The 13920-nt window shown below is 40.7% G+C and overlaps 1 protein-coding gene across 2 annotated transcripts in view; it reads right to left on the bottom strand.

The window, feature by feature from the left end:
* The window catches only part of AMPH (amphiphysin), a 187154-nt gene that overhangs the window by 48971 nt on the left and 124263 nt on the right, over nt 1-13920 (bottom strand). The window contains exons 8-12 of one of the 2 annotated variants that reach the window (XM_029233264.1): nt 12991-13066; nt 12271-12353; nt 10530-10538; nt 9406-9544; nt 8170-8298 (exon numbers count right to left, since the gene is read on the bottom strand). In XM_029233264.1, the coding sequence (XP_029089097.1) occupies nt 8170-8298; nt 9406-9544; nt 10530-10538; nt 12271-12353; nt 12991-13066 (436 nt within the window). The remainder of the gene's footprint in view (nt 1-8169; nt 8299-9405; nt 9545-10529; nt 10539-12270; nt 12354-12990; nt 13067-13920) is intronic. The other variant, XM_029233265.1, reaches the window with a different exon arrangement.

Genomic DNA, 13920 nt, shown 5'->3' with positions numbered 1-13920 from the left:
AAAGCAGCAAAATGAAAGAGAAAAATGCATAATTTTGTAGAAGAAATTTCAATAGTTAATTTTTAATAGTAGAACAAGTAGAGAGAAAATAAACAAGGTTACAGAAGACATAGGTAACACTATGACCCAATATGACCTAATTCACACTTAGCATTCCACACAATAACAGAGTACATTTTCTTTCTGTGTACACATGAAACATGGAACATGGTAGACAATATTCCAGAGGCATAAAACAGGTCTCAATATACTTAAAAATATTCAAGTCATATAAAGTATGTTCTCTGAGTTCATTGGAATTAGGTTAGAAATCAGTAACATAATTATCTCTGGAAAATCCTCCAATATTTGGACAAAATTAACACTTTATTAATAACCTGATGAGTTGAAGAAATCATAGTGGAAATTAGAAAATACTTTGAACTGAACAAAAATAAAAACAGCACAACAAAATTTGTGAGATGCTACTAAAGCAGTACTTGGGGGGAAATTTATAGCACTAAAGCCCTATTTAAGAAAAGAAGAAAGGTCTCAAATTAGTAAACTTCAGCCTCTACGCAGGTGAAAAAAATACACACAGCAAATAAAACCCTAAATAAAAATGGGGAAAATTATACAGATCAAAGTGGAAATTAATGAAATAGAAGACAAGAAAGAGAGAGAAAATATGAATATCAATAAAGTCAAAAAGATAGTTTTAATCTTTGAGAAGACTAATAAAATTCTCTAGCCAGACTGATCAAGGGTAAAAAGAAGAAAGAGAAAGTGCACAAATTATCGATATCAGAAATGACGGGGCTTCCTTGGTGGCATAGTGGTTAAGAATCCGCCTGCCAATGCACAGGACATGGGCTGGAGCCCTGGTCCAGGAAGATCCCACATGCCGTGGAGCAACTAAGCCTGTGCGCCACAACTACTGAGCCTACACTCTAGAGCCTGCGAGCCACAATCACTGAAGCCTGTGCGCCTACAGCACAGGCTCCACAACAAGTGAAGCCACCGCAATGAGAAGCCCACGCACCACAACGAAGAGTAGCCCCCGCTCACCACAACTAGAGAAAGCTCGCACGCAGCAACGAAGACCCAAGGCAGCCAAAAATAAATAAATAAATTTTTAAAAAAGAAAAAGAAATGAGAGTGGGGGCAGAGCCACAGACATTAGGAAGAATATTAAGGAAATATTATGAACCACTTTATTCCAATACATTTGACAACTTAGAAGAAACAGACAAATTTCTTAAGAAACACAAACTCCCATGGCTTACTCAAAAAGAAATGACTTGAATTGCTCTATATCGATTAAAGGAATTACATTTGTAGTTTAAGACATTTGTCCATTAATAATAATAATAATAGTAATCACAACCCTTCAGGCCCAGATGGCTTCTCTGGTGAATTCAACCACATATTTACGGAAGAAAAAATACCAGTCCCATATAATCTTTCCTGGAAAATCGAAGATGAGGGAATACTTCCCAAGTCATTCTATGAGGCAAGCATTACCCTGGTACTAAAATCAGACAAAGATGTTGTTTTCAAAAAACACCCTGCGGACTAATAAACCTCATGAATATAGACAGAAAAACTCTAGAAAAAGTTTTGGCAAATTGAATAAAAATATGTATACAAGTATAATGCATCATGACCAAATGGAATTTACCTGAGGAATGCATGATTGATTTACCATGTGAAAACCAATGAATATAATTCATCATATTAACAAATTAAAAAAGAAAACTCATATGATCATCTTAATAGTGTAGAGAAAGTATTTGAAAAAATCCACCTCCAGTCCTGTCCAAAACTCTGAACATGGTAGGTAAAAAAGTCAACTTCCTCAACCTGATAAAGGGTATCTACAAAAACCTACAGCTATCATCATGCTTAATAACAAAAGACTGGACGCTTTTCCCCTAAGATCAAGGCAAGGACAACTTCTTCACCACTTCTTTTCGACATTATACTAGCAGTACTAGACAGTGAAATAAGGCAGGAAAAAGAAATAAAGGGCATCCAATTTAGAAAGGAAGAAATAATACTATCTTTATTCACAGAAGATACAATCACCTATATAGAAAATCCAGTGAAATCTGCAAAAAAGCTAAGGAACTAATATTGAGTTTAACAAGGCTGCAGGATACAGCATCAATATACAAAAATCAGTTATATTTACATATAACAGTATAAAAACCCAGAAACTGAAATTTTTAAAATATGATTTACAGTCACACTAAAAATACGAAATACTTAGGGGTAAACCACCCAACAAAAGATGTGAAATGCTTGTATACTGAATACTACAAAACAAAGCAAAGATAAGTTAAAGATCTTAATAAAGGGAGAGATATACTGTGTTTATGGGTCAGACAACTCAATATTATTAAGATGTTAATGCTCCCCAAATTGATCTACAGAATCAATGCAATTCCAATCATCTGTATTGGGTTGAATACTGTGCCCACCCAGTCCCCTGTAAAATTCACGTCCATCAGAAACCTTTGAATGTGACCTTATTTGGCAATAGGTTCCTTGCAGGTGTAATAAAAATAACATGAGATCGTACTGGATTAGGATGGGCCTTAATGCAATAGCTGGTGTCCTTATAAGAAAAGGGAATTCTGGATATGAAGACACAAAGACAATGCCATGTGAAGATACAGAGCACACAGACACACAGGGAAAATGCAGTGTGATGACAGAGGCAGAGAGTGGAATGATGGGTCTACACACCAATGAACACCAAGGATTGCCAGCAACCAACAGAAATTAGAGGTGCAAGAAAGAATCCTCCCCCAGAGCCTTTCAGAGGGAACACGGCCCTGCTGACACCTTGATCTTGGACTTCTAGCCGCAGAACTGTGAGAGAATAAACGCCTGTTACTTTAAGCCACGCTACTTGTTGTGCTTTATTACGACAGCCCTAGAAATCTAATACAATGTCCCAAAAGTTTGTAGAAACTTACAAATTGATTCTAAAATTCATATGGAAACTCAAAGAACCTAGACTAGCGGAAACAACTCTGAAAAAGAATAACAAAGTTGAAGGACTAACCCTATCTAGTTTCAAGACAGTATAAAGGGACAGTCATCAAGATAGTGTGGTACTTGGCATAAACCTAAGCAAAAAGATCAATGGAAAACCAGTCCAGAAATAGAACTATACACATATGGACAACTAATTTTCCACAAAGGTACAAAGGCAATTAAGGAGAATAATGCTAGACTTTTCAACTATTGTATATCCATATGTAAAGAAATAAATTTCAACCCATACTGACTGACTCTGGGCTTGAAAAGCACTATTTTTTCCTCTTTCCGATTTTCATCTTATTAATTCTTTCTGTCTTCAAAGAATGTTAACATGTTTACTTTGAAAAAAAATATCAACTGAAAGTAGAAGCAGCTGGTCCAGAAATATGCTACATTGAAAAGAAAAGCCAGGGCGGTATTTAAAAGCAGGTTACAGACACCCAGGAAGCCAGTGACGCACATGTAAATAATCACAGTCTGGCCCCATCAGGATTGAGGAGATGAAAAAGGGCTGTCTCGTGAATGTATTTTGCAAGTTGAAAAATCTATTTCAGTTTGATTGGCTAGGAAAAAGAGGTTGATTTCACGAACTTAAAATGTAAGATGCAGCTTTAGGCTGGAGAACGGAGATCTAAGAGTAGCAAAGTAAATAGTGCTGACGTGATCCTGACGGTCCCACGATTTAAAGGCTGTGCTGATGTCTTGCCTTCCCGCACATCAGGGTGACAGGAGGGCTTCGAGAAACAAGCTGGGCTGTTCAGAAGATAATCCCTTTGGATTTGTAAACAAGAAAGCTATATCAAAGAGAGAAAACATGTGACGTCATTGTTGGGAAAAGATTTAGACCAAATAGTTGGGGTATCTGCTATGAAAAAAACTCCAAAAACAAGCCATCTTTTCTTCCTCACTGCTATTTGACAGGAAGATAGGCAAGAAGGGACCCTGCCCCTAGCCCTGCCTCTCAAGGGGTCCCCACGCTTTTGAGCACCTTTCTTGGAATTTTTTAGATCACCCTCTGGTTGTGGGAATCAGCTACCGCTAGCAGTGCCATCCAAGCAGGACACCCCTGGACCAGGAGCTGCATGGGCCCGGCCCCCATCTTTCCACTTTGGAGCATTCTCCCACCCTAACTCCATAGGGAGGGTCCATCTCATACCCCAGGAGTCTGGGGCTCATAAATCACCAGGTTGCCCTGGAACTTGGTGGCCAGGCCTGCTGCAAAGAGGCTGGCTGACAAGCAGACCTGTCCCACTGGCCGGCATTTCACTTACGGGGTGCCGTGAGACTGGCCACCAGGATGCTGCTGGCACGTTCACATCAAGTGACTCAGACTGCTTATACGGAGAGCTCCTGTGCCAAAAAAAGTATCTGCCCAGGACCACAATCCCTAAGGAAAGGCCTGGTGGGAGGGGACGGTGAATATCTGAATTAAAGTTAAGTAACCAAGTCAGCATAGAAAACACTCCAGGACATTTTCTGAAGAAAAAAGGAGACAACCTTGCATGTACACATATATCTATGTGTATTTATACACATGATTTTTTTTTTGGTCTTGATCTCTGGTAAAAATCTTATTTCCCATATATTTGGCTTCCAGGGATGTAATACCTTTTTAAAATGTTTACCAAAAATCCATTTCCTAAGAATAGAGTATTTTGAGGGGAATGGGAGATTATTTGAGAAGCTCTTATTTAAAGAAAGTACACAGAGATTTTGTTGCAGAACTCCTCAGAGCCCCATACATGCTGAAAGGGACTATGAAAAATGCAAAAGGAGATGTAGCCCCCGCCCTTCTATGATCAAAGATGCCCTTTTCACAGCATCTTATGGGACTAGATGGAAAATGCTGTTTTGAAAGAATAATGCAGGTGCGTGCATGCACACACACACACACACACACACACACACACACACACACACACACATAGGATTTCTTCCTATTTAAGTTCCTGGGAGTTAAATACATGGAGGGATGGATTTGTCCTTTATCGGGTCCATATTTGTAAACACAGAACCAGAAAAGCAAAGTCAGCCCTGTGGTCTTGATAAGCAGGCATCTCCCTATAAGCAGTAAGGATATTTCCAGAGAAGATTCTGGGAAATATATATTTCCCAAATACACATGCTACATTTAAGGTTTGGGCCATTAGAGGGCTCTGTAGACCTGATAGATTTCTGTTTCCAATCCCAGGACATTCTCAAGGGAGAATTATCGCTGTGACAAAGCCTGGTGTATGAAACATACAAATCCATCAGAGATGAGGAATATTTCATTCATCACATCTTGAGCTTCCAGGTGGGATTAATACAAATGCTTTTCTTCCCCATTATGCAAATGATAAAAATAGCAAACTGGGGGCATAAATCTATTTGTTAAATGTAAAATGACCCATTAAACATTTTGAAAACAGTAAAATAAAATTTATATATAAATATATATATGAATCACTTTGCTGTACGCCAAAAGCTAACACAACATTGTAAATCAACTATACTTCAATAAAGAAAAAATAAATGAAATTAAATAAAGCTAGATTATATCACTCAATGAGGGAGAAAGCAGACTGAACTATAAATCCTTGATTCACCCCTGGTCTTATTGCGACATGAGACTCACAGCCATTGAATCGATGGAAATGCTTCGAGTTACATACTGGGGTCCACCTGCTAGAACCATGTTGCCACTTATATCCAGAAGAAAATGACAGAAAATCCTTTCTGCCTCCTTCCCAGAGTAAAAGAAAACGATCTATATGAAGTTGAACCCCCCCAAATGCACCCCCGTAATGTCTCTGGGGGTTACTTCTTTCAGAGTCACCTGGCACACTGATGGACATGACCCAGCCAGTAAGTTATAAGTGGCAGACAGACAGAGCTTGATGATTTCAGAGCAGATACAGGCCAGGAAACCATGGCATTGAGTGTGCTGAGCCCAGACAAATGATATTTACACACACATCCAAATTGGAAGAGAAATTGTATTTCTTTAGGTTTCAGACACTGTAATAGATATAAAGCAAAAATGAAAACGTGTTGCAAAGTTCTAAAAAGAAGAAATGATAAAAGGCGCAAACGTGTATTAATATATATTGCAAAATGGGAGATGCTTTTCCTTCCCTTTCCAACAGCCTTGGAGTCATGCATACAGACTATCGAAGCTGGGGCAAGGGGGCTCCATCAGCTATCTGTGTCACTGCAGTAGCCACACTGCTACGGCCACAGCTGGAGACGTTTCTGCTTTGAAAGGTGCTTCCTCTCCCTCTCCTCTCCCTAACTCTTGGCTTTGCCCATCACTCTCAGTCAACAACACCAGCACACGTTAACACTCTTAGGAGGACTTAGGCACCTCTTCTGGCGTCTGTAATTTTTATTAGTGCTTTGATTCTTTTTTTTCCCCCACTGTAAAGGACCCTTATATGAGCCAGCAAACTGCAAATAAAAAAAACATTTTCGAAGAAAGAACTCTTTTAAACCCCATCTTTACTTCAGAACCAGTCTATGTGTCACGTTTTCTCTACTTCAGTGGCCTCAGCTGCTACATGTCCTCAGCTAAATACACATGGCTTCTAGGTGGCCACATTCTCTATTGATGATGGAATTGAGAGGATGCTCTCGCGGGGTCCAGGTGAAAGCAACTTGAGTAAGGGTATTATCACCCTAAAACACTGTTGCTTTTAAAGTGATGTAGCTAAAAACAGAATGAGCTGTTAGAAATACAAAGGGACAGCACAACTTGGAAGTGAAAACTGCTCCAGTTTGGTGCCACGGCCATGGCGGATGCTGGGTAAGATCATTTGGCTCTAAGACTGCTATCCCTGGTGGCATCTGTGCATCCACAGATATAATTGGTCCACGCACTGATAAAAGTGCAATTCCCCCTCCTCAAAGGAGCTACTAAATCACATTTCAAGTTCTAATTAGCTTACCAAATTCAGCACCTCATACAAACAACAGGAGGAGGAAAACAACAGCTAAAAGCATCATGCTGATCCATAAATGCCCTCGAAAGAGATGAGAAATTATGATGTGCCACTGCACTGCTTCTGAGTTTTCATTTTCTGAGCTCCCTGTTTTTAGCACATTATTTCCATTATTATCGACAGGATGCAATTGTAATTGGGATACAATATGCAGTGTTGTTATGGATGTACTCAGTAATTACAATGCTGTGTTTGCACCCCTTGCAAAATGTTAAAATTATTTCTGACCCTGAGAACACCAGGAGGAAATGATATTGGCAAGACTTCTCTGGGGACATTCACTCTTAACAAAGAGATGGCTTTGAGGGCATTAGGAGCAACTAAGTCCTTGAGGCAATGGGACAACCAAACTGGGACAGGTGTAGGTATAACATTGAGAGTAGCTGTAGGTGGAGCACACACACAATCAGGCATCTTGAAAAGCAGGGGCAACGCTGGTGCCAAGTCATGGAAATGAATACATTTACTCCTGCTAAAGGTCAAAAGACTTAATATTCACCTCTTTGAATTTCATTTTCCTATTCTCTGCTAGGGAGCAATATGGAAGAAATGATAAAAGGCACAAACGTGTATTAATATATGTTGATATCACCAAGGTGCTGGTGACGTGACAGAAAAAGTGGAAGTAACCTGTGACCACCATCAGCGGTTGGTTACATCCATCTGATAGAATACCCCGGTCAAACTTTTTTTTGGAAAAGACAATATTATGACATGAAAAAATGCTCAGTAAGATGACGCAGAAAATTCAGGAATACCTAACAATACAATCCGAATTCTGTGCTGCAAAACTGACAGAACAAAAAAACTAAAAGAAAAAATAACTAAAAGAAAGTAAACCAAAATGCGTCAGCGGTTACGTTAGTGTTATGATTTAAGGGATTATTAAAATTCTTCACTTTACACTTAGTATTTTTCCCAACTTTCTATAGGAAGGATGTACAACTCTTAACAGTGGGAAAAATGAGTCTTTTCAAATACTGCACATCTCCCATTTGGGAACCCTTTAGACACACCAAGTATTGATAAAGCAAACCCGAATGACAATTGAAATTACATTGTTGGCTTGAACATCTGCCACCTTCTTTAGAGATGAGCTCTGAGAGTCCCTCTGCTGTGGTGCTTTAGTGAACATCCCAGCTCTGTATCAGGCACTCACCTGAGAAGGCGTCGTCACACTGATTTCCGGAACAAAGTTGTCCTCGAAGAAACTGATGATGTTCTCCTGCTGCAGCTCCTTTGTTGGGGTGACTTTAGGGAGAGGTGGGACAGGAGGCCCTTTCCTTGTCTAAGAAGCATCACACAAACCAACAGGGGTTAATTCAGGCAAAGATGGCATGGGAGACATGCAGAAATGTCACATGAACAGAGCTAGGGGAACAGATTGATTGCTGATTGAAATGTAGGTCTGCTTAGAGAAATAAGCCCACCTGATTCAGGCAAAGAACGCTTGCTTGGGTGGCCCTCAGAGCTCTGACAACCAGTGGCCCAATGAGAAAAATTCAGGCTATGAGGCTCCATCCATCTCAACCCAAGTGCCATACACAGGGCTGCGGTGCCACGTGTACCTGTGCCTCTCAAGTTAAATTAAGGCAGTACCTTCTCTGAAGTCAACTGAAAATGATTTCTCTCTTCAGCAGTGCATTAGCATTCTAGAACTAACATCCAGCAAGCTTTTCACTGGAGTTAGTGAGACCACCATAAGCAGCATACATCTCACTCGGCACTCCAGTATTTTGGAAAATAAGCGTTTTAGAGATCTATCCATTATTCATACCTTCGTACAACGTTCCTTAGTTTCAACCATACACAAGAAAGCTTGAACTGGATTGGAGACTTCAAGTTTCCCCATAGGAATTTCATTTTTGCCAAAAGCAGGGAAGATAAGGGTGGCCACTTTTCCCTGTATTTATCTTTGCTTGGCCCTTTCTGCTTCTTTCAAACACTTGTTCCATCATTTTTGTTGAGCGCACGCGCAATATGCCGCGGGTGACGCAAAAAACGTGAAATGACATACACGTCGTGGCCTTTCTTGCTCCAGGTGTTACCTAAAGCACTAACAGGAGGGAGGCTTCCTGGAAAAGGTAGGATTCAACAGAACCTTAAAGGACAGGACTCTGAGAAAAGGAGAGCATGCGAGCCTGAGGAAGCTGAGATTGTGGAAAGACGTGTCAACACACTCAAGCAGAGGGTATGTGAGGAAACATAAAAATCCAAGTAAGAGAAGGAAGCTGATTCCTTGGTGATGGTCACAATGCCCAAGGCTCCCACCTCAAAACCTGCCTGACTGGAAACTCTTGTCAATGTCCCCGCCCCATAGAATTACCCCAGGTGTGGTCAACTGAGCACCAGTTTTCCCAGTCCCCCTAATATTATACACGTGATCTCTTCCTACCTGCGAGGGTGACCGAGGCCGGGCTGGTGCAGGAGACGCAGGTACCAGCGTGTGATTTGGACTAGCTGTCGGGCTCGGGATGGGTGAAGGCTCCTCGGGCGGCGACGGCGTCTTTGCAATATGGAGAGGACCCGAGTCGCTGGATGAACACAGAGAGTAAGCAGGGCTCCTTCTAAGGAACAGAACTTATTTCTCAGGGGCCCTCCTTCCCACAGAAAAACTGAGGCACTCCAGGTACTGTTGGTTATCTACTCCCTCTTCCTGTTAATTCTGCTTATTAGCAACGGTGATGCGGTAACTGGTACTATGTACTGTCCACTGTGTGCCAGATCCCGTTCATATATTATCTCTAATCATCACAAGACCCATGCACGACTGTCCCCACTTTACAGGTAAGTAAAGTAGGGCACGGAGAGGATAAAGATCCTTAAAGTCACTGGGCAATTTAGTGGATCTGAATTCTGGCCTTGGTAATGCGAACCCCTGTTCTTTCCACTGGGCCAGATAGACTCTGCAAGGATCTTCCAAACATAAGCTGAATTAATTGAACTAATTTTACTTTTGATTTTTAAGAGAATCTTGCTATGGCATAATCTATAGCAAAACCTACCCCCCAAATGATTCATGGGGTATTAAAAAGGATCCTTAGGATAGCACTCATTAAGATTTTGTAGGAGTGCTTTCTGATGACATTTAGAAATTAATTCATTATTTCTCTTTCTACACCTTATGGCACAGTGACTCAACTCAGACAGCTTGAAACTGCAAACATATTATGTGATGGATGAGAGTCTGTACTGTTTCCTGAGAGCCCACTACATTCCTGGCACCAGGCCAGATGCCTGTCGTCAGCCCAAATGCAACAGCTAAGACACTACTCGGGATACATCCTACTCTCTAAGAATTTCTAAACTCTACAGATTGAGGGAACAAGGTCTGCACCCCCAAATAAATGAGCACGTACACAGCAGCAGGGTCTACATATTCAAGGGGCTGAGGGAATAGGTCCCGTGGACAAGACGCGGACACATGCATGATTGGGGCCGTGCCAGCAATCATGGCCTCTGCTGGGAAGCACAGCCCCCAAATCTATGCCAAATGGAGACCCCGCTGAGCTCACTCACCACCTTGTTCTGCGGAGGAACATGGAAAAAAATGAAGAACGTTTGTCAAGTGGTCGTGGCCCCGCTTTTTCTTCATTGTATCTGATTCAGCAACATTGCAACTTCCAGATGCCTTTGTCCCTTTCCTCTCTGTGTAAGGGAACAACCTTTTCCCATGCACTGCATCTCTAAATCACTAAATCACTGTGATACTCTTATTACAATTCTTTCTTGGTTTCTAACCTCATATTGAAATAATTGTATTAGAAACAGCAGCTCTATCCCTTTCCTGTATTCTTTTAGGCAACATTCTTTCCCTTAGACAAAGAAAATATACTTAATGCTCACTTAGAATAGCAGCCAGAGTAGGGACTACAAGTACAGCTAGACCAAGGAGCATCAAATAAGAAAATTACCTATTTCCGGGGAGTTCCAAACACTGATATACGGAGGTGGATATATGGAAGTGGTGGTGCCTGTGTTAAGAGTATGTGTGTTTTTATAAATGCGTGTGTATCATGTATACATTGACTGATGTTAAAATCGTAAGTACAGAATGTCAGGACTGCATATTACCTTAGAACCGGTTTAGTTCAATAGCACATTTTTATTTCTGTTGATTAAAAAAGAGCTCTTAAACCAGAGAGGTTATTGAACTTACTCAAGGAAGGCACAGCAAATTAACTGCAGAGTCAGAAACTTGAAAGCCGAGTCTTCTGACTTCCAACCCAAGCCTCACTAGCTTGCACTACTTGAGTACATAATGTCTGAGAAGGATGGATAAAAGGGATTCCCAAATCACAGGAGAAAGCTGCTGTGAATCCAAACCCTGGCAGTGTAGACCATTTACTTACGGATCACTGAGTCTTTGGTATAACTGACTGGTGTACTCAAAATAAAACCAAACCAATGTTCAACAAAACAACGCAGTGCTTTCAAGGTCAAGTTTGGAGGTAAGATGAGGTCTCACCTACTTCCTTTCTCCTTTCCCAAAACGGATTCATTAAAGGTATAAGTACCAATAATAAGTATCAGGACTAACTGTTGTGAGTTTGGGGAATTCCCTTCTCCAAATAAAGTAACAAGTGCACAACTAGAAATTATATGTAAGGGACGTCCCTGATGGCACAGTGGTTAAGAATCCGCCTGTCAATGCAGGGAACACGGGTTCAAGCCCTGGTCCGGGAAGATCCCACATGCTGCGGAGCAACTAAGGCCATGCGCCACAACTACTGACCCTGAGCTCTAGAGCCCGGGAGCCACAGCTACTGAGCCCACGTGCCACAACTACTGAAGCCCGTGCGCCTAGAGCCTGTGCTCCACAACAAGAGAAGCCACGGCAATGAGAAGCCCGCGCACTGCAACGAAGAGTAGCCCCCGCTCGCCGCAACTAGAGAAGAGCCGGCGCACAGCAACGAAGACCCAACGCAGCCAAAAATAAATAAATAAACATAAATAAATTTATTAAAAAAAAAGAAATTATATGTAAAAAGCTGACACCACTGCTGGAAAGCAGAGAGAGGTAGATATCAACTCTATTGTGACAAGGACAAAAGTCCATGGAGATACATCTGAAGGTTAAAAGTCAATGTAAAAGCACAGAACTAAGGCTGGCGTCAGCCTCCAGATGGAAGGGCTCCTTGGTTTTAGATCTTTGGAGGATGAGTAAAAGACCATAGGCTGATACAAACTGCAGAATTTGCAACAATCCTTGCTTTCAAGGTGTACAGACATGAACTTGGCTCTGATGAACATGGCCTACCTGGGAGCTCCTTGAATGGTGAAGGCCTTGTCAGCATGCTGGTCACCCAATTTCGTCATCACTTCATATAGTTTGTGGCAAAGCTAAGGGGACAGAGGCCACTGCTGTAAGTCATTCTGGTGCAAATTCAGGCTACTGACCCCAGAAAGGAATTGTTTATTGAAAAACTAAGAATCTTATGATGGTATGGATGGTCCCAGGATAATTTAACCTCTGAACAGGGTTCAACTTAAAATTCATGTCAAAACTGTCAGGCCACAAACACAAATAAACTAATATATATACAAACCAGAGCAGGAAAACTTATTGTTTACATTGATTCCATTAGAGATAAAGTCATACAACCTCCCTGCTGAACTAAGAAAATATTAGTCGACGACAGAGCTGCTGACTATGTGAATGTCTGGAGACCAATTTCTCCTGAGCCTAAAGACTTGGAAATCCAACTTTAAAAATTGATTGAAAGAAAAAAATAACGACTGTAAGACTGTAACAAGCAGGCAGGGATTCATGAAAGCACAAACTAAAATCTTTACCGGCTATACAGAACCGTGCGGTCACTACAAAAAAAATGTAGAAATATTATTGAGGGTCATGACACACTATTAAAAGAAACATGAAAGAAAGTGAATTCTTTGCATAATGCTGTGCCATTTCATTTGCTTCCAGAACATACATTTACTTTATATTCCATAAGGAAAAACAATCTTCATTACTCACCACCGCAATCTCCTTATGAAACTTGGCCTCTAGGCTAGAGACATTTTTGAAAGTATTGACATAAAATCCAACTCGTCTACCATGTAGAGATACAAAGAGGAAAGAAGAGATGGGAAAGACCGGTCAGCAAAACTGTATTTTCAATGGCAACGACATATATTAAAAACAGATTTTCTTTACGTAATTTTGAATAACATTGGATTAAATAAAAATACCTAACCCAGAGTAGGCCCAACCCTTCCTGATTTGTTAATGAACAAAAACAGCTTCTTTTGGTATACAGCACAACCTTTCCTGGAGTGTTGGTAATAACCCCAACAAATGGTTCTCACACTTCAGTGTTCACCAGGGTCACTTGGAGGTTTGTTTCTGATTCAGTAGGTCTGAGGTGGGGAATGAGAATTTGAATTTCTAACAAGCTCTAGGTAATACTGATGCTGCTGGCTCAGAGATAACGCTTTTGGAACCACTGCCCTAAGCGTTTGTAGTTTAGATTTGTATCTTGTAAAAGTTTTCAGATAGAGAAGTTTATTAATTTTTACAAAATATAAATGGTCTAGTTTTGGTATCATATATTTGGATTCTGAAATTTGTTTGATAGAGAGAAATAAAAAAACCTACAAATTAATTACAATTTTTCAGCTGAAGTGAGAGTGTACTTTCATTGAACAAATAAAAACACAAGCTATTCATTCGCAATACCTCAAACACATTTGTGAAGTAAAGTCATGGTGGGGGGATTCTGTGAAATGAGCAAGGTCCCCTCAGTCTTCATGTTTAGGTCCCTAATAGTAAGCACACCAGTCAGCCCAGTGGATTCAGCCCAGTATCCCCAGTAAAAGTTCCCTCTGCTCTAAATGAAGGCTCTTTGGACTCTATATTTAATTCAGTCCTTCTGACTCCATCTGAGTAAATCACTACTTTGATTTA

This window comes from Monodon monoceros, unplaced genomic scaffold (genome assembly GCF_005190385.1).
Source record: "Monodon monoceros isolate NGI ecotype Baffin Bay Population unplaced genomic scaffold, NGI_Narwhal_1 Super_Scaffold_2, whole genome shotgun sequence".
NCBI lineage: Eukaryota > Metazoa > Chordata > Mammalia > Artiodactyla > Monodontidae > Monodon > Monodon monoceros.
This window is presented reverse-complemented; position numbering and strand designations above follow the sequence as displayed.